Source organism: Equus asinus, chromosome 26 (assembly GCF_041296235.1).
Source record: "Equus asinus isolate D_3611 breed Donkey chromosome 26, EquAss-T2T_v2, whole genome shotgun sequence".
Lineage (NCBI taxonomy): Eukaryota > Metazoa > Chordata > Mammalia > Perissodactyla > Equidae > Equus > Equus asinus.
This window is the reverse complement of record NC_091815.1, coordinates 22,565,016-22,589,644: the sequence shown is the minus strand read 5'-3', so window position 1 is coordinate 22,589,644 and position 24,629 is coordinate 22,565,016. Positions and strand designations below refer to the sequence as shown.

At 37.6% G+C, this 24,629-nt stretch overlaps 2 protein-coding genes across 6 annotated transcripts in view; both read right to left on the bottom strand.

Moving 5' to 3' along the window:
- LOC139039645 (zinc finger protein 345-like) overlaps window positions 1-24,629 on the bottom strand; it is a 59,306-nt gene extending 34,677 nt beyond the window's left edge. For 3 of the 4 annotated variants that reach the window (XM_044759407.2, XM_044759411.2, XM_044759412.2), the window contains exons 1-2: window positions 24,563-24,625; window positions 23,620-23,694 (exon numbers count right to left, since the gene is read on the bottom strand). In XM_044759407.2, the coding sequence (XP_044615342.1) occupies window positions 23,620-23,652 (33 nt within the window). In that variant the 5' untranslated portion in view covers window positions 23,653-23,694; window positions 24,563-24,625. Of the gene's footprint in view, window positions 1-23,397; window positions 23,536-23,619; window positions 23,695-24,562 lie in introns of those variants that run through there. The other variant, XR_011498558.1, reaches the window with a different exon arrangement.
- ZNF345 (zinc finger protein 345) lies at window positions 1,599-24,627 on the bottom strand. 2 transcript variants are annotated; one of them, XM_014848798.3, is made up of 3 exons: window positions 24,563-24,627; window positions 23,620-23,694; window positions 1,599-4,330 (listed from the first exon to the last, which is right to left on the bottom strand). In XM_014848798.3, the coding sequence occupies exon 3, from the start codon at window positions 4,248-4,250 to the stop codon at window positions 2,874-2,876; it is 1,377 nt and encodes a 458-aa protein (XP_014704284.2). In that variant the 5' UTR covers window positions 4,251-4,330; window positions 23,620-23,694; window positions 24,563-24,627; the 3' UTR covers window positions 1,599-2,873. The 2 variants fall into 2 exon arrangements, with proteins under 2 accessions (XP_014704284.2, XP_070355146.1); XM_070499045.1 differs by lacking the exons at window positions 23,620-23,694; window positions 24,563-24,627 and adding an exon at window positions 4,698-4,744 and having other exon boundaries at window positions 1,605-4,330.

Sequence of the window (24,629 nt, the reverse complement as noted above, 5' to 3'; positions counted from 1 at the left end):
TCCTGATTCATCGAATTGTCTTTCTATGTTTTCTTGTAGCTCATTTCTTGTAGCTATTTTGAATTCTTTACCAGGCAAATGACAAAATTCTGTGTCTTTGAGTTTGGTTACTGGAGGATTATTGAAATCTGCTTGTGATGTCATATTTCCTTGATTCTTCATGTTCCTTGGAGTTTTGCATTGCTATTTTCACATTTGAGAAAGCAGTCACTTCCTCCTATCGTTATTAATAGCCTTCAGGTGGAAGACAATTTTTGTTGGTCCTGCTTATATCTAGGGCTTTCTCTGTTCCATGCTTCTTGCTCTCTCATGGCAGAATTCTTAAGCTTTTACATCTTCTCTCAATCTTACAACTCACCAGGCTGGCTGCTGGAGAGTTCCTTTGTTTTCTCTAAGATGATACTACAGGTCAAGTTTTTGGTTTCTCCCTTGCCCACAGACTCTGGCCTGTTTTCTGCATGCATTCCCTTTCTACTGGAACTGGCTCTCACTGTTGCACTTGGAAGCATGCACAAGGAGCCAGCTGCAGAATGGGGAAGGTGTGGGTCTAACATTCAGTTTTGGGGTGCCTGCAAGCCAGGTTGGGGCAATCACTGAGTGAGGTTTCCCCAGAAGCTCATGGTGGGCTTCCTGCTGGAGTCCTGAATGCAGTCAGTAGGAACTGCATTCCTTTAATCCAGTCTGATATTCTTACCTGCCTCTTCCCCAATCTCCTCCCTCCCCCAAGTCATGGAAGTACTGTCTCAATACTCTGGGTGCCGGAGAAGAGAAATGGGCTTCTCCAACAGCATCCTGTACAGCTGGGGAAGCTGGGCATGCACTCACCACTCTCCCTTTCCCCTGCAGGAGAGGTTGTCAGTCACTGGTTAATTCAGCTCTGTGCTGTGACACCTTGGGGAATGAGCAGTGCTGGCAAAGTTCATCTTACCCTTTCCAATGCATCCAAACTTTTGTTTGCTCCAACAGAAATAGAGACTGGATCTCTTCTTAGGAAACTTGGACATCTACAAAGGCTCTCTTATCTGTGGGTGTCTGCAAAATCAGCACTCTCCAGTTTTACCCTGACTGCAGACAAGAGGACCTGTGGCTGTTTCACAGACTCCTGCTGGTTCCACAGCCTGTACCAAGGGCAGCCTGCCTATTACTTGATGCACACGTGGGCGAGACTCCTCCCAGGTCCCTTGACATATGCTGTTGGATCTCACAACTCCCACAGAGGCACTTTTGTTTGTGGATGAATGCTGAATTTTAATTTTTCAAACGAGGGGCAGGGGATGGAAGGGCATCTTATGCTATCATGATACTGACACCATTCTTCAGTATTCAGATTTTCATGAAGGAGCTACCACATTTTTACTTTCATCTAGGTATGAATTTTAAGATGCATTTTGCCCTCTTACACTTTACAGTCTCATATTTTTCTTCAAGATGAATTATCCCTTATTCAATAAAGAATGAATATTGATCAAACATTTCCTATATTCATTTACATGAATGTCTTTTTTTTCATTATGATATCTTTATGTTGAGTTAGGTATGGACTGTGATTAAAACTTTTTTCTATAAATAACAAAGATTAAGAAGATAAAAACAATGATGATGACTAATACTGACCAAGTATTTATTATGTGATAGGCACAATTATAGAATGCACATAACAAGCTTCTGAAGTACACTAATTATGCCTGTATTACCATAAATACATTATGTGTGCATATAAAAGGATCTGAAAGAATAAGTCAGTTGGTTAACATTGGGGAAATAACTGAGGTAAGGGATGTTGTTCAAAGGGAAGCACAGCTTTATCTATAATGTATAAATCCTCCAAAGCAGAAGAAATCCACAAATTATCTCTGAAATGACAATAAATAAAGCAGACATTCAAAAGGGGCCATTAAAGTAACTCTTTATAGTGGAAAAATTCTTGATATTTGACAAAATAGGGGTTTGATAAAGACATATGAATACTTTCAAGCCAATAAAATACTAATAACATATTTACAGACAAAGACTATTAAAGGCTGATTTTTGTATAGCATAATCACACTTTCTTTCAAAAACAATGATATATAATCCTAATGTGTTTGCTCCAAAAATTTGACAGTGATTGTCTATGACTGGTAATATTACAAATAACTATACCTGGAGTTTTTTTGTTCATATCTACATTTTTATAGAAGAAAATTGTTTTTGCAAAAAGTATAAACTTTATAAAAGGAAAATAAAACAATCTTCCAAAACAAAAGGTACAGATCCACAAGATATTAAAGAATACTTAAAAGTAACAGTAACTTAACACAAGCAGGGTGAAACAGATATGCAAATTTAAAAAACAAAGACTGACCTGCTATCCAAGTTTTATATGTATAAAAATATAACTTACTATCAAACAGGCAATAAAAGAACAATATAAAAATAAATATGGTTATTGAATAAATGGTGTTAGGATGAGAAACGGAGGAGGGAGAAAAAGGATAAACTAGACCCTCAATAAATAATTTAAAATAATTTTGAGATGGATTAGTAATTCTGTATAATCCACAAAAAGTCAAGAACATTAAAAAAAAAGTAGCAGGGTTAGCTCCCACATGAATTTTTCAATGTTTAAAATAAATGCAAAATACAATAAAAGGTTTTTCAATTTTTAATATTCACAAGTATGAATTTTCCAAAAGTAATGAAGGAATGAATATAGATAAAGAATGTTACATATTTATTTTATTCAGGATGATTTTTTTTCCTGTATAAACTCTCTCAGACTAAGTGGTAAAGCCTCAGTAAGGTATTTGTACCTTAATTACATTTGTAGGGACTCTCACTAGTGTGAGTTTTCTTATATGTTGTGTGTCTTTCCTTAACCACATAATTCTTACCTATAGAGTTTCCAACTCACAGATCTTACCACTATAATTTTTCTTATGTTGCTGAATCTCTGAACCCCTCCCAAAAGTCTTCCCACACTTCTTACATTCATATGGTTTCTCACCAGTATGTATTCTCTGGTGCCGATTAAGAGCTGAGCCACTATTAAAAGACTTTCCACATTCTTTACATTCATAGGGTTTTTCACCAGTGTGAATTAGCTGATGTTGAATAAGTTTTGAGCCACTACCAAAAGCTTTCCCACATTCCTTACATTCATAGGGTTTCTCACCAGTATGAATTCTCTGATGTTGAGTAAGGTCTGAACCACTACTAAAGGCCTTCCCACATTCCTTACACTCATAGGGTTTCTCACCAGTGTGCATTCTTTGATGCTGAATAAGCTTTGAACCACTTCTAAAGGCTTTCTCACATTCCTTACACTCATAGGGTTTCTCACCAGTGTGAATTCTCTGATGCTGAGTGAGATCCGAGCCACTATTAAAAGCCTTCCCACACTCCTTACATACATAAGGTTTCTCACCAGTGTGAATTCTTTGATGTCGAGTAAGGGCTGATCCAAAACTAAAAGCCTTCCCACATTCATTACATATATATGGTTTCTCACCAGTATGAATTCTCTGATGCCGAGTAAGGGCTGAACCACTGCTAAAGGCCATTCCACATGATTTACATTCATAAGGTTTCTCACCAGTATGAATCCTCCGATGTTGAGTAAGGTTTGAACCACTGCCAAAGGCCTTCCCACAATCCTTACATTCATAAGGTTTCTCACCTGTGTGAATTCTGTGATGCCGAGTAAGGGCTGATTCAAAACTAAAGGACTTTCCACATTCCTTACATTCATAGGGCTTTTCACCACTGTGAATTATCTGATGTCGAATAAGGCCTGATCCAAAACTAAATGCTTTCCCGCATTCCTTACATTCATATGGTTTCTCACCAGTATGAATTCTCTGATGGTGAGTAAGGTTTGAGCCACTACCAAATGCCTTCCCACATTCATTACATTCATAAGGTTTTTCACCCGTATGAATTCTCTGATGGTAAGCAAGGTTTGCACCACTACCAAAAGCCTTGCCACATTCTTTACATTCATAAGGTTTCTCACCAGTATGAATTCGCTGATGTCGTATAAGGACTGAAACAAAACTAAAATCCTTCCCACATTCCTTACATTCAAGGAGTTTCTCATCAGTATGAATTCTCTGAAGCTGGGTATTGAAAGTGGGCATGTCTTCAGGAGTGAATATCATTTGACTGAAATGTCCTTCCTGAGATTCCTGTTTTCTCTCAAACTGGCTTTTACATTCCCAATCACCTCTGAAACTTGAATACTCAATGCTGTTTCTTATAAGTCTTTCCATTATTTCCCATCAGGATGATTATATTCCATAAATATCCTTTTTTCAGAAATAATTTCTTGGTCTCAACCTTGAGTCACAGTCTGAAAGAAAATATAAAAGCAAACATTCACTTTTTTTGGGTTCTGGGAGAAATAAAACTTTTAAAATAGATATGAAAAGACTTAACTGACACTAATTTTCATAAAAAGTGAGTGGTTTATACAGTTCTCAAATATGATTGGCAATTTGACAAATAGATAAGGAAAGTAAAAAGTATGAGAAGTCACACCAGAAGGTGAAGGAGGTATTTAAGAAAATAGATTAAGTCAATTGTTCCTAAATAGTGATTTAGATAAAAATCTCTTACAGACATGGTGAGCTTGATAAACATAAAGATACCAGGCCCCATGTGAATTTTGTTTGAGGATAAATCTAGTGTCATATACATTTAAAAATAAGGATAATTACCGTTTAACTTGTTTCTTAGGGTCGTTTGGAGCATTAAGTAACCACATCTGGAAAGAAAAATCTAGGATAGAGGGTCAAGTAACAAACATAAATTGCATATAATCAGAAGGAGCTAGAAGAGAAAGTTACTTCAGATGTAGCAGTATCCCAATGAAAGATTAATGTGCTGAATGAGTCTGGGATGAGCAATGAAGAAGGAAGATTCTTCTGTGGTTAGAATGTGGTTTGCTTATGCCATTTGATAAAATTGCCTAGGAAGTCTATGAGAATAACCTTGAGAGAACAAAAGAGGAGAATCAGTAAAGGCTCCAGCAGAGTAATTGAGAATCTAGGTTTAAAGTCACAGAGAAAGAGGGGCTGGCCCCGTGGTCAAGTGGTTAAACTTCTGCATGCTCCATTTCAAGAGCCTGGGTTTGTGGGTTTGGATCCTGGGCACAGATGTACTCCACTCATCAGCCATGCTGTGGAAGGCATCCCGCATACAAAATAGAGGAAGATTGGCACAGATGTTAGCTCAGGCTAATCTTCCTCAAGCAAAAAAAAAAAAAAAAAAAAAAAGGAGGGAGATTGGCAACGGATGTTAGCTCAGGGTGAATCTTCCTTACCAAAAAAGAAAAGAGTCAGCGGGGCCAGCCCTGTGGCTGAGTGGTTAAGTTTGCGCTCTCTGCTTTGGTGGCTTAGGGTTTTGCTGGTTTGGATCCTGGGTGTGGACATGGCACTGCTCAAGCCATGCTGAGGTGGCATCCCACATAGCACAACCAGAGGCACTCACAACCAGAATATACAACTATGTACCAAGGGACTTTGGGGAGAATAAGAAGAAAAAAAAAGAAGATTGGCAATACATGTTAGCTCAGGTGCCAATCTTTAGAAAAGAAAAAGTCAGAGAGATGGGAAGAGAAGATAGGAGGTAATGAAATACTACTGGAAGATTACAAGAAGGAAGCAGATAGACAAATATTCTAAACCTCAGCTCTGGTGATTATTGAATGATTCTGAAATCACACTTAATGTATTTATGTAGTTGTATAAAGCAACCGCACAGTGTTTGGTAGCTATTATTTTGGAAGACTTACATGCCATAAAAGACACCAGGGAAAAGAAGGGATTTAAAGACATCAGTTAAGACCCTGAGCAAATACCTCAAGCCCCAGAAGGTGAAAACATCTCAGCTCCATCCCCTTCCTATGACACTCATACAGCAAGCTTGTTTAGACCAAGACTAAATGTCTTGAAATTGTTCTTTCCATCTCCACTGTCAATAGATAACCCAAGTCAAAACTACCTTTTACTTGGACATTAAAGCAGCATTTTATCTAGCTGCTTGCATTTCCAGTTTTGCACCCTCAGCAGCCAGAGTGATATTCAGCCTGGCACTGATCTGCTCAGAATGCTTCAATGGCTTCCCACTGTCCTTAGGATAAGACCCCACACACCTTACTTGGTCTTAAAAATTCCTCAGTGATCTGTCTCCTGCCTGCCTCTTCAACCTGTACCTCTCTCCCCTCAACAATAAGCTATAGCTATACCGGCCTTCTCAGTTCTTCAAACACACTAACTTACAACACTCCCCCTCCCCAATAGTTTCATCTGCCTGAAATATTCTTCCATACCCCTTCCCTACTAACCCCACTCTTGGACTTGCAAGTTCCTGGCCATTGTTTAGGTTGTTTAGGTCTCTGCTAAATGGCATATTCTAATAAAGATTTTTTATGAATATTCAGTCTTAATTATGCACATCCTGTCATGATTTCTCAAAATACTTTTTTTCTTTTCTTTTTTTCTTCCTTTCTTTGTATTTTGTTTTGGTAATGGGTGATTACACATTTGTCCCCTACAACTGCAAATTCCATATCTGTTTGAATGTTTGCTTAATGTCAGTCTGCTAGAATAGAGCAAACATTCAGGAAGGCAAGGATAATGCCTGTCACTTTAATCAACTGAACCCTGGCACATGCAAAAAGATCAAAATATATTTACTGAATGGCTAATATAATAAATTAGTTTCAAAATTTATTATCCTTAAAAATAAACTTCTAAAACCAAGATTTCTCTAGAAAGAGGATATACTTTCTCTCAAACAGGACAAGTAGATCACATACATTTTTCCTGCCCTTTTTAAAATCTCACTAAAAGGAATGAAACGGATTTTTAAAAAACAAAGAAAACTACAAAGTCAAAGAGATTTAAAGAGGAAATAGGAGCCACCAAACTTCTGAAGCTAGAAAGCATAAAAATAAATGATTACTAACTTAACAAACCAAAGAAAGATGAAACCTAACCCAAAAGTAAGGAAAACCCAGAAGAGGATGATATATGCTGCAGAACCCCACAAAAGCTTAAGAAATGCGGGCACTACATACCTAAGACAGTCTACCAGTTGACATACAAAAAGTTACATCAGCTTCTCAGTGTCCACTCTAAAATATAGACTGGCAAATTTCAACATATATTTGAGGAAAGTCTGTAATGCAGAGGAATTAAACAAACGAAACCCAAAGGAACTTAGAAGAGAAACTACATAGGAAAACAAAGGAAATTCCAGAAGCCACCATTAATATCCTCAGAGGAATATGAGAAGCTATTTCACATGACAGAAGAATAGGATAACATGAAAGGAATAAGAGACAAAAAATAATTCTTAGAAAATAAAAATATAAAGTGGGAATAAAAAAAAATCATTAGAAGGGTGAAAAGGTAAATGAAATAAATTTCTTTAAAAAGTACAAAAAGATATGGAAATAGAAAATAGGAAAGAAAATTGGAAGGTCATTCAAGGCAGCTCAACATCTAATGAGGGGGGATCATTTTTTAAAGAGTGCTAAGCATCTGCTAGGTGTCAGGCAGGGTGCTAGAAGGAATGACGGGATCTGAAAACCACCATTTTGAAATCACCAATCTAATAATTGAGTCAGGCAAGTACTCTCAATGGCTTCTAAAACCAGAAAGTGAATGGGTGTTGGAAAACAGAATATTCGCTTGGTCTCATAATATCACTCCACAGATTAGGATTTGCTACTTATAAAGGAAAACATGTTACCTTTATAATGGAAAGATTTATTACTCACCATCTTTAACCTTAAGTGATAAATTGGCATCATCAATACTGGAACAACCTGATATTTGCACCTCCCAATGCAATGAAATAAGAGGTACACCACCGTATCTCCTATACAGTATAGTATGCTTGCCAAAAATCCTTAAGCTGAATCTAAACCTCCTATTTCCATTAGAAACCCATCAGACAAATGGAGGTTGTGAGATATTCTATAAGACAACTGTTTTGGATTCTCCAAAAAGTTCAATGTCATATAAAACAAACGAAAAATGAGAAGCTGTTCTAGATTAAAAGAGACTCGGGGCCGGCCCGGTGGCGCAGCGGTTAAGTTCGCACGTTCCGCTTCTCGGCGGCCCGGGGTTCGCTGGTTCGGATCCCGGGTGCGGACATGGCACTGCTTGGCAGCCATGCTGTGGTAGGCGTCCCACGTATAAACTAGAGGAAGATGGGCACGGATGTTAGCTCAGAGCCAGGCTTCCTCAGCAAAAAGAGGAGGACTGGCAGTAGTTAGCTGAGGGCTAATCTTCCTCCAAAAAAAAAAAAACAAAAACAAACAAAAAAAAGAGACTAAAGAGACCCAACAACCAAAATAATGCATGAATCTTGATTGGATCCTAGATCAAGCAAACAACCAACCAAATAAATATACAAAAAACATAATGTCAGCTAAAAAAAGACATTTTGGGAACCAGTAGAGATAGCTGAACATGAAATGTTTGAAGTGATATTAGTGAGTTAATGCTAATTTTCATAGATTTAATACGTCATTGTTATTGTTTGGAAAACGTCCTTATACTTAGGAGCTGCATACTTAATGTATTAAAGTTAAAATGTCAGAATGTCCCAAACTTACCTTCAAATGATTCAGGGGAAAACATTTGTGTGTGTGTGTGTATATTTAGAAAGATAAAGCAAATGTGGCAAAATGTTAACAATTGGTGATTTTAGGTGATGGCTATATGGAGTTCACCAAAATATTCTTTCAATTTTTCTGTAGGTTGGAAAGCTTTCAAAGAACACAATTACAGATTGTTTTTGAAAGCAACATTTAAGAAAATTTTCCAGAACTTACTGAAGCACGTGAATCTCAACATTTAATGGGCTCGCCTGATGCCTAGCATAAAGAATAAAAACGAGTCACAAAAAGACTTTATTTCTATTAGGTTCCAGGACACTGGGAACAAAGAAAAGATCCTAAAAGGCTCCAAAGAGTAAAAACAGGGCATAAACAAAGACCAGGATTGAAAACGGCTTTGGAGTTCTCAACAATATTCTAAGTTAGAAGTCATAACTTCAAAATTCTGAGGGAAAATAATTTCAAGTAGAACTCCATGTCCTGCCAAAGAATCAATACACTAGCTGAAAAAGTTCTTTTCAGACATGTTAGAACTCACAAATTTAACACATTTATCCTTTCTTACATGTCACCTCTATCAAAAACCAATTTTGACATTTGGAGCTTTTTTGGAATAAACCAAGAAACAGGAAAGCATGGAGTCCAAGAAATAAAAACTCAACATAGAAGAAGAGAACAGAATTCAAAAAGAAGGCCAATTCTAGAATAATAGTGGTACAAACACAGTTGGCAGAGAAAACAAAGGACTGTAGGAGGGCTGCCTTTAAACACATGAAACTGACAGATTTCCCAAAGATGTATTTTCTGGAAAACTGAGTATGAATTAGTGATAGATAATATGGACAACCAGGCATCACCCTCCCTTTTAATAAAAGGTAATATTAATTACCCAGAAAACAAAGCAGTACAACAATGTCAACATGATTCATAGCTCAGTTATGAATAAAAGTCATTATAAAGAGTAAAGAAATAAGCCATAGAATGGGAGACGATATTTACAAAGTATTTACCTGCCAAAGAACTATTCAAAATATAAAGATCTCTTTCAAATCATTAATAAAAAGCAAAAGGATTCAAGAGAAAAGGAACCACTAAATAAATGGGAAGGTATCAACTGTATAATAAAGAATTTGGTCTTTGTACCAGGTTCCCAGAACAGTTTCTAAAACCCTTGGAATTTCCCAAGCAATAGAAGTGTCTTTGTTATTGAATCACACCTGAGTTTATGCTAATGAGGTGACTCATGGTGCTCCATAGGCAGCTTCAGCATTGGGCCTGGTCACCAGAAAGACTGAGCCAGCTCAACCTTTGGGAGAGGCGAGTGGAGATGGAGATTGAGTTTAATCATATGGTCAGTGATTAATCAATCATGCCTACATAATGAAAACCCAATAAAAATTCTGGACACTGAAGATCAGTGGAGCTTCCTGGTTGGTGAAAACATTGACAGCAGAAAGGTAAAGCACCCTGATTCTACAGGGAAAGGGCATAGAACCTCTGTGCCTGGGTTCCTTCCAGATCTTGCTCTATGTGTCTCTTCATTTGGCTATTTCTGATTTGTATCCTTATTGTTTATAGTAAAAATTTAAATGTAAATATAGTGCTTTCCTGAGTTCTATGAGTCATTCTAGTAAATTATTAAACCTGAAAGGGAGGGTGGTCATGGGAACCCCTTCCCCCCAACCAGATTTATAGTCAGTTGGTCTGAAGTAGGGGCAGATAAACTTAGTGAGCTAACACCAGTGGAGTGTGACACTAACTCTGGGTGGTTAGTGCCAGAATTGAACTGCAGTACACCAGTTGGGGTTGAAAGAGAATAACATCTCATGTGCATGGAGTGGAAGACTTAATAGTTAAGATATTAACATTCTCCAAAGTCATCTACAGATTCACTGCAATCTCTATCAAAATTTCAATAGTCTTTTTGGAGAAATGGAAAGTCAATCCTCAAATTCATACGAAATGGGCCCTGAATAGCCAAAACAATATTGAAAAAGAAAAACAAAGTAGGAGGACTCGCCTCCTGATTTCAAAACTTACTAACAAAAATCTACAATAATCAAAATAGTGCGATACTGGCATAAGGATAGATATATGGACCAATGGAATAGAACTGAGAATTCACAAACAAACCCAAATATCTATGGCCAGCTGATTTTTGACAAAGATGACAAGTCCATTCACTGGGGAAAGAAAAGTCTCTTCAACAAATGTTGCTGGGACAATTGGATAAACACATGCAAAAGAATGAAGTTGGACCCTCTGTTTCACTTGATATAAAAAAATTAACTCAAAATGGATCAATAACCTAAATATAAGAGCTAAACCATAAAACAACTCTGTGAAAACAGAGGAATTTGAAAATCTTCACGACCTTGGAACTGGCAATGAATTCTTAGATTTGACACTGAAAGCAGAGCAAAGAAAGAAAAAAATACATAAATTTTAATTCATTGAAGTTAAAAGTTTTGTGCTTGAAATGGGCACAAGGTGTTTTATGGGGTGAAGAAAAAGTTTTGAAACTAGAACGAGTTGACGGATGCACAACATTGTGAATACAGGTTAAATATCACTGAATTGACACTAAATACCACTGAATTATACACCTTAAAAAATATACACCTAAAATGGTTAACTGTATGTTACGTGAATTTCACCTAAATAAAAATTGAAAAAAAGACGTCAAAAGGAAACTCAAATGAAAAGATGTTCTGTTTCATTAGTAATTGAGATATTATAAATTAAAACCATAATGAGATATCACCATATACACATCAGAGAGATAAAAAGTATGATGATTCCAAATGTTGGCAAAGATGTGGAACAATGGGAAATACACTGTTAGAAGTAGAAACTCATACAACCATTTTAAAAGAGTTTGACACTATCCAGGTTCATATGCATATTCCCTATGACTCAGCAATTCCACTCCTAGGAAAAACATATACAAGACTGTTCATAGAAATAGTTTTTATTAAGAGCAAAAAACTGGAAATTCCGATATCCACAAAAAATATATATTGGATAAAGTAAACTATGATATAGTCATACAGTTTACAAAATAAAATAGCATACAGCAGTGAACATAAATAAGATACATCTAAACGTAAAACTAATATGAATTAGTTTCAAAAACAAAGTTAAACAAAAATTAACAAAAGAACACAAACAGTATGATTTAGTTTATATATAAGCAGACCTCATTTTATTGCACTTTGCAGATACTGTACTTTTCACAAGAGTCTCCACCAGGAAAGATGACAACTTGCTGAAGGCTCAGGTGATATTTAGCTTTTTTTACGAATAAAGTTTTTTTAATTAAGGTATCTACACTACATTATTTTTTAGACAAAAGCTACTGCACAGTTAAGAGAGTATAGTATAGTGTAAACATAACTTTTATATGCGCTGGGAAGCCAAAAAATTTGTGACTTGCTTTATTGTGATATCCCCTTTATTACAGTGGTCTGGAACCGAACCTGCAATATCCTCAATATACTCTTAAATAAAAGGTGCTAAAATAATCAGACATGCATAAAAAAAGGATTATATCTCTATCTTATATCATACATAAGTCAAAATTAAAATTCGTAGAAGGCTATATGCTAGTTATCAATTTATCGCCTACTCTGTGAAAGTGGATCTGGGCCATTTAAACACTTTTCCTTCGCCCGCACAGGGTTAAGCTTTGGCGGTAGAGGATGGCAGAAAGACACTGCAGGAGAAAGTACTCCCTCCCGGGTCTGGTGTGCTTGCCCGTCAGGCTCCTCCAGCACCCAGGTCCACCTCCTGCAGCACACGCAGCTTCCCTAGTGCTCAGCTCCTGCAACCTGGGTGGCTTCACCAGGCTCTCGCAGTGCAAGCAGCTTCTCCAGCCCATGTCTTAAAGTCAAAGGTGGCCAGCAGCATCCGTCAGCCGGCAGCTTCCTCTGGCAATTTTTTTGCAAATGCTTCTGGTAAAACACCTTATCCTACCCTTGAGGACAGATTTCTGACAAATTCCAGGGGGCAGATTTCCAGCAAGTTCCACTGCCACAGCACCATGGCAGGGACAGGACCTTGGTGAGGCAAATGAGGCACCTGGGACACAAAACTTAAGCAGTCCCTCTCAGGTGCCAACCCTGCACTTGTACCACCCTTAAGAATGAGGCACCCCAGGTGCAAAATTTGAGGCACTCACTCTCATGGTCACGAAAGTGTAGAGTTGACACCTGAGAGTGAGTGCTTCTTTAAATTTGCACCCTGGCTACCCTAAGTGCCTCACCTTAGTCCCAGCCCCATGCCACAGCAACTACTCTGTCATTCAGTGAGCCACAACTGTACCCTCTCCAACAAGGTCTGGCTCTCAGCCCTGGGCTTCCTAGGGTGCTCGACCTCAACCATTATGAGTAGTGGCTGCTCTTTATATCTGCTATTCCTACAGTCTTCAGCATTCTCTTCACTTCTTACTAGCCAATCCTTTGCTGCTCCAATCCCATTATAGTTAATAATTCTTTATATTAAACTTTCCCACTTCAAATTACTGTGTGTTTTCCGTCTCCTGATCGGATCCTAACTGCAACACAATTGGTACCTGAAGTGGTCCCAGGAAACAGGCCTGTAAAGATGGGATTTGGGGATTAGTTTGGTCATGCCTTTTAGCCATCCCTTAAATCTCTGTTGCTATTCTTTTCTAAATGTTTACTAATCCTTTGGGCTTGACTACAGAGCAGAGTTCCTTGTCAGTGGGATTTGGGATGCTAAAAATTCACGGCATGCAGTGGGATCACAATTAATCAAGCTGTGGTTGATTGTGATGAAGTGTCAACTAAAGCATGTGCCTTGGGAGCCATGTAGTTGCTGTACTTGACATGATGGCAGTAACAATGACTTACAAGGACTGTGGTGTGGGATGTATTCATTTGTGCTCACTTGAGCACTTACAAAGAGAAATTAACAAGACCAGGTCTATTAATTCTCACAGGGCTGATACTGTTGAAAATCAAACACAAAATTGTGCAGGTTGCTGACTTACAATAACATATGAATTCACAGTTTTGCCATGTTTTTCATGTGAAAGTTACAGGATTGATTGCTAAAGAATGAAATCCATAAATATGAAATTGAGACAACTGGTTGGGACCCAGATGAAACTGACAATCTTGAACCCCCCAAGTCACTTTAGGCGTCTCTTACCAGTAGAAGAAACCTGCAATGCAGTGTCTGGGAGACTAGCTTTCCTTTCATTGAAAACCTATGATAACATCACCTGGAACAGTACCTTGAAAGGGCATCCTCATTCTCCTCAAGACCCATCAGAACCAGCCTGTTGCCACTAGACCTATACTGAGGGTCTAATCTCAGCATGTTCCAGGGGGACAGGTACATATTACGAGACAGGAGGAATTAACTACTAGTTTGCTAGGGCTGCCGTAACAAAATACCACAGACTGGGTGGTGTAAACAACAGAAATTTATTTGCTTATAGTTCTGGAGGTAGGAAGTCCAATATCAAGGTGTCAGCAGGTTTGGTTTCTTCTGAGGCCTCTCTTCTTGGCTTGCAGATGGCCACCTACTCACGGTGTCATCACATGGGCTTTCCTCTGTGTGTGTGAGCATTCTTGGTGTTTCTGGGTGTCTAAATTTCCTCTCATACAAGGTTACCAGTCAGATTGGTTTTGGGTCCACCCTAAGAGCCTCATTTTAATTTAATGATCTCTGTAAAAGCCCTATCTCCAAATACAGTCACATTCTAAGGTACTGGGGGCTAGAGTTTCAACATATGAATTTTGGGGGAACACAGTTCAGTGCATGATATTCGCTAAAACATATTCACTGTGGGAACAGAGTGACACTGCTCTCTAGACCTTTTTGTACAATTTTAACTTTTGGACCCATGTTAATGTTTTACATACTCATACAATCAAATCAACAAGAATGGATTAACAATAATAAAAAAGCTAAACAGAATACAAACAAGAACAAGTGACCCTAAATGTATTCCAAATGAATAACATAACCACACTGAAGGAGGGGATAAAAAATGAATCCAAGTAAATCTGAACACAGTATTTTAACTATGCACCCTTATTCTAAAGACAAAGAGAATTATAAAAAATACTGCGCTCCACTTAGTAGGTTTGATTCACTATAGCATAGGTTAGCAATTCTAAAACTATTTTTGTATATTCTAGAATTGAACAAATTAGGAAACATAATGAGGATAATGGGAGCCAGGTTTTTAACTATTGTAGAAGAGAGATACAAACATGGAACAAGACTAGAATGAATACTGCAGTCCTATCTCTCAGATCTTGATTTCTACATATTCTTTATTGCAAGGAACCAGGCTCTTTAGAGAAATAGTTCACTTCAGGCTGGAACTAAGTATCTAGAAATGAGCCTGTAACATCTTCTTGTGCCAGAAAGTAAGGAAATGCTCAAAAAATCATGGGCAAAGTCAAAAGGACATAGAAGCCAGCCTGAATAGGCTCTCACTGGCCAAATCTTGGACAATTTGAGTATCAAAATAAACAGTAACAGATTATAACCCCATTATGAGTACAGTAAAAATCTACGAATTCATACTGACATACAAAGGAACAAATAAGGGAGGGAGAAGGGAATGCTCTTCTTTACAGTAGAATGCCGACTAATTAATACATACAAAATGATGGAGATTTAAAAAACCCCACCATTTTGAAAACACAGCAATAATGAATCCAGATAATAATAACTATGGATGCTAAAAGTAGGGGGTGAAAATTTGGTGACAAGTTATTTACACAAAGTATGTCTCCATAAATTATCTATTAATTACAAAAAAGACAATTATTACATTTACAAAGAGAAGAAACATAGTATATAACACCTTAACTAATTATCAAAGTCAGCATCTCCAAATACAGGACGGGTCAACATCATGTATCCCCTGATATGATGCACTGAGAATGATAAATCACTTTTGTGGTATTCCTGCCAGAGAATTCACAATCTGAATCTAAGTATGAGGAATCATAAGACAAACTCTAATTCAGGAACATTCTACAAAATAACTGGCCAATCCTCTTCAAAAATGTCAAGGTCATGAAGCAGAGAAAGAGAGAGCAACTCTTCTAGATTAAAGAAGACTAAAAAGAGATAATTAAATTCAATATGTGATCCTAGACTGTCTCCTGGACAGTGCGTGGGGGTGAAAGGGCAAAGGTACGGTGAATTGCTACAAAGAATACTTGGGAGGAGTGAAAAACTTTGAATATGCTCTGTTAGATAACAGTATTGCATAACTATTAAAATTTCTTATGTTAACAACTGTACAGTGGTTATGGAAGAGAAAAATCTTGTTCTTAGGAAATAACACACTGAAGTGTTTAAGGGTAGAGGAGCAAATACCTACAATTTATCCTTAAATGGTTCGGATAAATGTGTGTATTGTGTGTGTCACTGTGTGTGCCTGTGTGTGTGCACGTGTGTGTGTGCACACGTGCATGCATATACAGAGAACAACTCCAAGTACATACAGGAATGATAATGCAAATGGGGCAAAATGTAAACAATTGGTGAATCTGAGTAAGGAGTACACAAGAACACTTTATATTATTCCTGTAACTTTCCTGCAAGTTTGAAATTTAATCAAAATTTTAAAGTTACCCAAAACAAGACATATTCCTAAATAACTCTCATGTTAAATATGAAACTAAATAGAAAAAATATCTAGAAATGAAGTGAAAAGGAGAGCAATGCATATAAAAAACTTGGACAGAAAAATTGTCACCAAAAAAGAAAAATTAATAACATTAAACTCCTTTAAAAAAGAAAATAAAACTGATCTGAATTCAATACTACAACAAAAGATCTCAGAGAAATGCAGGAAATAATGAAGTTAAAAACAGTACATAATGATTTAAAATATGTAAGATTCACAAAACTCAAAGCTCGTTTTTGAAAAAAAATGATGACTGCTGATTAAATATGTGTATACCACATGCTTTAGGTTTCCTCCCAAAACACCACTAAAATGACCAAACTGATATATTCATAATAACTGCTGGCAAGGGCACTGGTAAGGCAGATACTGTTGAATGCCTCCTCAGAATCATTGCTCTCCTACCTCCTTGCTACAAGTATGTTGGTTTTTCCCATAGCTATGGTACTCAGCTCCAGAAAATGAATCATGATCTGCCTAAGCCAGTGGTTCTCAACTCTGATTGCAATCAGAATCAACTGGGTAGCTTTTTAAAAAATTCTAAAGCTTGAACCCAACTCCAGACCAACTACATCTTACTGTTTTTCTCGTCACTTTCTATGAGCTTCAGTCATTAATTCTCAACTGTGGCAGTACACTAGAATCAGCCGGTGATCTTTTTAAAAATGATGATGCTCAGGCCATATCCCAGACCAAATAAATCAGAATCGCTGAGGCTGCAACCCAGACAGATCTCAGTAATCAAGGTTAAGAACAACTAGCTTAAATTAAATGAAATAATTAACCCTCGGTCCTATTTGTTGGAAGTGCTTTTCTGACCTTGTGCAGTCATGAGTAACTGAACCGGCAGCAGAGAAACAGGTTCTGTCAGAGACAGGTGGGTGTGCCATGAAGTGACAAGCCCCTGGGAAGGTTAACTTAGAAACATTTACCGAAGTTTAAAATATGTGTAGTCTACTGTCCCCATAATTTCACTTTTACTATATACCTTAGAGAAGGTCTGTACATAGATGTTTACTGGAGCATCATTTGCCACAGTGATAACTATATAAAATACAAATATTTAAAAACCAGAAAATGATTAAACATACCACAGTTTTACAAAACATGGCCTTACATGAAGCAATTAAAATGAGGTAGCTCTATACTTACATGAATAATTCTCCACACAGAATGAAAAAGCAAGTTTCAAAATGGTAACAGTAACTACCAAGTGACCACTAACTGACACTAAGTGAACATGTCAGGTCCTGTTCTATGAACCAACTTGATCCTGGGATCAACCCTACAATGCAGTTACTTTCCACATTTTTGCAGGATGCACTTATAATCCTCTTTATATAGAAATACTTTTAAGCGACAAAACAGTACCACATACACATTTACATGAGTATGAATTTAAATGCAGAGGGTAAAAATTAAAAGGATAGCTAATTAGCTGATAACAGTGGCTACCTTTGGGTACTTTGGGTAGAGACCTGGGATTGGGGACTGTGGTCACATGGGACTTGAGCCCCTCTATAACATATAAATTATTTTTATAAGAAAATATATTCATTAATTATTTATTTAATTATAATTTAACTAAAAACAAAATAAAATAAGGAAAATACTAGCATTCAGCCTAAGGATATGCTCATTGTTTATAACAGCAATAATCTGCAAGCAAACCATATTCAACAAAAGGGGCTTGGTGAAATGGTAACACTATCAGGCTGTTACAACTCATGGTAAAGATAAACGTGTACAAACATTGACAGTTTTTCATAAGGTATTTTGGCATGACAAAGATGGGTTGTAGGTCAGTAGCCATAGTATGAATCACATTAAAAAAAAGAATGCTAAGTATTTGCTCTAACAGTTGGACAGCAGTTGTCTTTAATCGATAGCATTACAGATGACCTTTGTTTTTTATTTGTGCTTCTCTGTATTTTCTAAATTTTTTGTAATAAAGAATTCTTTTGTAGTGAAAGGAATAGAGAATGCAGCTATCTTCAGAAAAGATGTGACATATTTGATCAGGTATTCAAAGATTTTTAAAAAGAAATAATCTAAAAATCTTGCACAGGTGCAAGCACAGAGACATAATTTAAAAATTTCAAACAAATAATACAAACTATTTAAATAATATAATACCAAGTAGGAAATGCAAAGTAATAGAAAAGGAAATAAGTTACTATTGAATAAAAGATACTGGAATAACACTGAGTAAATGAGAAAAAAAGTGAATTTAGACTCCCAATATACAGCAAAACAAATTAAGGTAGATTGAAAAGTTATCTACATAAGAGAATTGAAATATACAATCTTGACTGTCGAGGATTTACAATGCAGCTAGGGAGCAAAATTTGCCAATAAGATCCTTAGGAGAACACAGCTGGAGACATCACACTCCGTGATTTCAAACTATATTACAAAGCTATAGTAATCAAAACAATACTATGGTAGTGGCATAAAAACAGACACACAGATCAATGCAACAGAACAGAGAGCCCAGAAATAAACCCAAGCATACATGATCAATCAATTTATTACAAAGGAACCAAAAATATACAAAGGGGAAAGGATAGTCTCTTCAATAAATGCTGCTGGGAAAACTGGACAGCCACATGCAAAAGAATGAAACTAGACTACTATCTCACACCATATACAAAAATTAACTCAAAATGGATTAAGAACTTGAATGTAAGATCCAAAACCATAAAAATCCTAGAAGAAAACACAGGCTGTAAGCTCCCTGACATTGGTCTTGGCGATAATTTTTTGGATATGACTCCAAAAGCAAAGGCAACAAAAGCAAAAATTAGCAAGTGGGACTACATCAAACTAAAAAGCTTCTGCACAGCCAAGGAAACCATCAACAAAATGAAAAGGCAACCTACTGAATGGGAGAAAATACTTGCAAATCATATATCTGATAAGGGATTAATATCCAAAATATATAAAGAACTCATAAACTCAATAGCAAAAAAACAAACAATCTCATTTCAAAATGGGCAAAGATCTGAAGAGACATTTCTCCAAAGAAGACATACAGATGGCCAACAGGTACATGAAATGACGCTCAACATCACTAATCATCAGAGAAATGCAAATCAAAACCACAATGAGAGGCTGGCCACGTGGCAGAGTGGTTAAGTGTGGTGTGCTCCACTTCAGCAGCCCAGGTTCATGGGTTCGGACCCCGGGTGTGGACCTACACCACTCATCAGCCACGCGGTGGTGGCAACCCACATATAAAGTAGAGGAAGACTGGCACAAATGTTAGCTCAGGGCTATTCTTCCTCAAGCAAAAAAGAGGAAGATTGGCAATGGATGTTAGCTCAGAGCGAATCTACCTCCCCCAAAACAAAATAAAACAAAATACAAGGAGATATCACCTCACACCTGTTAGAACAGCTATTATCAAAGACAAGAAATAACAAGCGTTGGCAAAGGTGGAGAAAAGGGAACCCTTGTGCACTGTTGGTGGGAATGTAAACTGGTACAGTCGCTATGGAAAATAGTATGGAGCTTCCTCAAAAAATTAAAAATAAAACTACCACATGATCCAGCAATACCACTTCTGGGTATTTATCCAAAGACAAAAACACTAATTCAAAAAGATATGCACACTTCTACGTTCATTGCAGCATTATTTACAATAGCCAGGATATGGAAACAACCTAAGTGACCATCGATGGACAAATGGATAAAGATGTAGAATACAGTCATGTGCCACATAATGACGTTTCTGTCAATAATGGACCACATACATAACAGTGGTCCCACGAGATTAGTACCATATAGCCTGGTGTATAGTAGGCTATACTACCTAGGTTTGTGTGAGTATACTCTATGATGTTCACACAATGACGAAATCACATACCAACACATCTCTTGGAAGGCATTCCCCTTGTTAAGCGACTCACGTGACTGTATATATACAATGGAATACTATGCAGCCATGAAAAGGAATGAAACCTTGCCATTTCTGACAACATGGATGGACCATGAAGGCATTATGCTAAGTAAAATAAGTAAGACATAAAAGCGAATACCCCTGTGATCTCACTTACATGTGCAATTCAAAAAGACAAACAAACAAAAACCAAGCTCATAGATATAGAGAACAGATGGGTGGTTGCCAGAGGCAGGGGCTTGGGAGGTGGGTGAAATGGGTGAAGGGGGTCAAAAGGTATAAACTTCCAGCTATAAAATAAATAAGTCACGGGGATGGGATGTACAGCATGGTGACTATAGTTAATATTACTGTATTGCATATTTGAAAGTTGCTAAAAGAGTAAATCTTAAGTCTTCATCACAAGAAAAAATTTTTTATAACTATCTATGGTGACAAATGCTAACTAGACTTATGGGGATCATTTCACAATATATACAAATATCGAATCATTATGCTGTACACCTGAAATTAATATTATTTTATATGTAGATTATACTTCAATTAAAAGGAAAAAAGATCCTTTAGAAACCACCAATAGGGCTTTAGTTAAGTGCTTTATCCTGTAATTAATATAGAGGTCCCAAAAATGAGAGGTAAAGGAGAAAGGGAGGTAATATTGAACTTCTGATGTGTACCAGGTGTTCTAGACATATCTTAGTTCATTCTCAACAACGTTGGAAATGAGAACCTCTAATTTTCAGGTTAAACAGCTCACAGGTGTAGCTGAGATAAAAAACCACATCTGATACTAGATGCCATGTTTGTTAGACCATGTTACGGAAAGACTAGTGTAGGTATAATTGAGAGATGACTTTTTTTCTGAAGAAGCCAATATTTAAACTAAAGGATTAATGAGAAAAGACGGCAAAGATGACAGAGGACAGTGGGGTGGGGCGGGGTGGAGGGAGAAGAGGAAAGGGCAGTTAAAAAAGAAATACAATATGGGGAGAACAGTAAAAGATGCCACACAAAACAGACTTCATTGGACCAGAATGTTATTATAATAAAAATATTAGACAATAAATATGTACATCTGTATCTAAGTCTCTATCTCATTTTTATATCCCCCACTTCCAAAAATGTATTGGAGAAGGCTAAAGATAAGAGAAAAAATTTAAAATCGTACACAAAGGTCACAGGTACTCAATATCAAAAACCTAGGCTAAAATTATTACTTTGATCATTATCTGAAGCGCTCAGATTCCTGGCAGTCAATGCAAAAGGGAAATATAATACAATAGATTAAATGATTCCTATTTGCCTAGGACTATTTATAGGAGAGAAGACCTTGTTGAGAAACATTAAGAAAACCTAAATCAATTGAGAGGTTCATGTTATTGGGAGATTCCCCGAATTTCTACTCACATAATTATAGATACAATGGAATTCAATCAAAATCCCAAAAGATGTTTGCATGGAACCAAGCCATTTCAAAAATTTATATGGAAATGCAAAGGAACACAAACAGCTAAGACACTCTTAAGGAACGAGAAGGTAAGAGGACTTGTTCCAAATACTATAAAGTCACACTAAATAAGACAGCAAAGGATTGCTGCAAGGAGAGACAAACAGAGCAATGGAATGGAATACTGAGTCCAGAAACAGATGTAGACATATACACACTTGATTTTTTACTATCATGGCGCTGCAGATCAGTGAAGATTAGATGAACTTTTCAATACATGATACAGGACCAAGTGGATAACCACATGGGGGATAAGATGAAATTGAATCCCTAACCTACAGAAATCAATTCCAGGTAGTGTAAAGATCTAAATGTTAAAGCCAAAAACCAGAAAGCTTTTAGAAGAGAAGCATTAACCATTGAAAAAGATTTCATTGAAATTCAGGACCTCTATCCATCAAAGGGCACCACGGAGTGAAAAACCAAGTCAGAGCAAAAGAAAATACCTGTCACACGTGTAACTGACAATAGACTAATATGTAGAAGATATATACACATACATATATATACATACATATATCAACCGTCAATCAGTTACAGAAAAACCACCTGATTAAAAATTGGCAAAATATTTGAACAAGCATTTTACAAAAGAAGACATCAAGGTGGGCAAGAATTGGTATTCGATTTCATTGATAATGAAAAAAATCAATGAAATGTGATAACATTAGACATCTACCAAATTTGCAAAAATTAAGAAGTATGATAATGCCAAGGGGTGGCATGGATGTGGAGCAAAAGGAACCTCTGTAAACTGCTTGTACAAGTAGATAACGCACGGTATCTTTAGGGAACAGTTTGGCATTGTCTAGAAAAACTGAAGATGTACAAACCCTAGTCCTCAGCAATTTAATCACAATTTTACTATATATACTAAAGAAATGCAAGCACGTGTACCAAAACATGTGCAAAAATGTTCAGTCACATTGCCTGTAACAGCCAAAAATTGGAAGCAAGTCCAATGTCCAAAAAAGTAGAACGGATAAGTAGTAAATTATGATATTATCATAGAATGAGATAGTATATACATATAGCAAGGAAAAAAATGAATTGTAGTTATGTAAAACATGACTGAAGCTCACAAACAATTTTTATGAAAAAAAGAAGACGCAAAAGAATGTCTATTCATACAAAGATAGAAAATAGACAAAAAATAAACCTATATGGCTTTGAAATTCACACAGAGGTACTAAAAGGCAAAGAGATGATCACAGTGGTTATCACCAGAGGAGCACGATTGTTTGTGACTGTGGAGGGGTACATCAGGACTTCTCTAGAGACGGCTGTATTCTATTTTTTGACCTGGGTACTTTTTATATGGGTCTTTATAATTATGTGTTAAACTACACAAATGGGCATTATATGCCATTTCTATATCTAATTTGAAAGGAAAAAAAAAATAAGCCACAGGCATTCAAATAAATATGCACCTCTAAAAATGTTTCAAATAGTAAATTGCAGGGGAAAATACTTATATATAGTTTTATGTGAAAATGTAGGCCATAAAAAGGTAACTGCAGAATGAATTCAATTTTAAAAAATCATATTTTATACACATACATAAAACACACTGGGAAGAAAACATCAAAAAACATTGGTTTTAACCGGGAATTTACATTTTCTTCATTGGGGATTGCTGTACTTTTGAAATTACTTAAAATAATGTTTTACTTTTATTATCAGAAAGAAACTTTTTTTAAAAAAAGACAACATAAGGAAAAATTAAACCATTTCACAAATTAGTAAGAGACAATCAGGTGGAGGGGGGAGGGGTTGGAGCCAATCACATTTTTCTCAAAGGGGAAATTCCAGGGATCAGGTCACCTGATGGGCTAGAATTTTCAAGAGAAAGAAAGCAAGTCAGGTCCTGACAAAGAAAAGGGGATTTCAGGAAACAAGGGGCAACAACAAGCTACCTTGCAGGTGCCTTGTGGATGTTCAACAGCCATTCTTTATTCCACTCTGGAAGCTTCTGTGCAAGCAGAGCAGAGCTAGGGAAGGAGAAAGGAGTCAGGAATCACTAGGCTCTTCTGGCGGCGCAGGTTCGCCTACAGCCCACCACCCACACGCAGGTCAGACAAGGCGAGGGATCCTGCTCAGCACCAGCATCACAGACAAGAGCAGGGTCACGGCAGCTGCGGGCAGAATCTGTCCCCGAGCTCACAGAGGTCTCCTGGGAGCAGAACGCTGGAATCACAAAGGCACAGACAAAGGCGCCCCACACCTACAGTGCTATACAGACACACAGGCACACAAATTCACTCACCCCACGGGGACACGGGCACCCCAAAGCTAAACACTCTGGGCCGCACACGGCCACACACGCATACACACCACGGGGACAGACACAGTCACAACCGCAGAGTCACAGGCACCCCACACACTCACATTCCCAGTGCCACACATCATGGGGACACTGTGACAACAACCAATTCACACGCACCCTACACCAACAATATCACAAATACACACATACACCCCCCACGGGGAAACAGTCACAAATCTCACAGTTAAGGCACCCCAAACCCCACAGCCACGGTTCAGCAATGGTCATAAACACACACACACCAAGAGTGTTACCAACCGCGGTCAAGGAATCCCACATTCGCAGAGTTGCCACACCCGGTCACACAATTAAACCTGAATCGCACCTGCACAACCATAACCGCAAATCAAGCCCTCCTCCTTCCCGCCCTCACAGCTCCGGGCTCAGCCACACCGACACAGACGCTCGCCGTCACAATCAGGCACACGCACTCCTCACCACCTCCCCTTCTCAGCCGGCTCCCACACACACGCCGTACAGGCCGGAGGTGCCAGGCACGCCCAGCCCCAACCCCGGGCTCCGGACCACCTCACCTACGCCCCCTCCGGTCTGGTCAGCACCGCTCCGCTCCAACTGGGACAAGCACAACCGACAGCTCCC

Bases quoted from the DNA above. Each gene is read 5' to 3' on its own strand.
- ZNF345 (XM_014848798.3), bottom strand. From the start codon at position 4,250: ATGGAAAGACTTATAAGAAACAGCATTGAGTATTCAAGTTTCAGAGGT.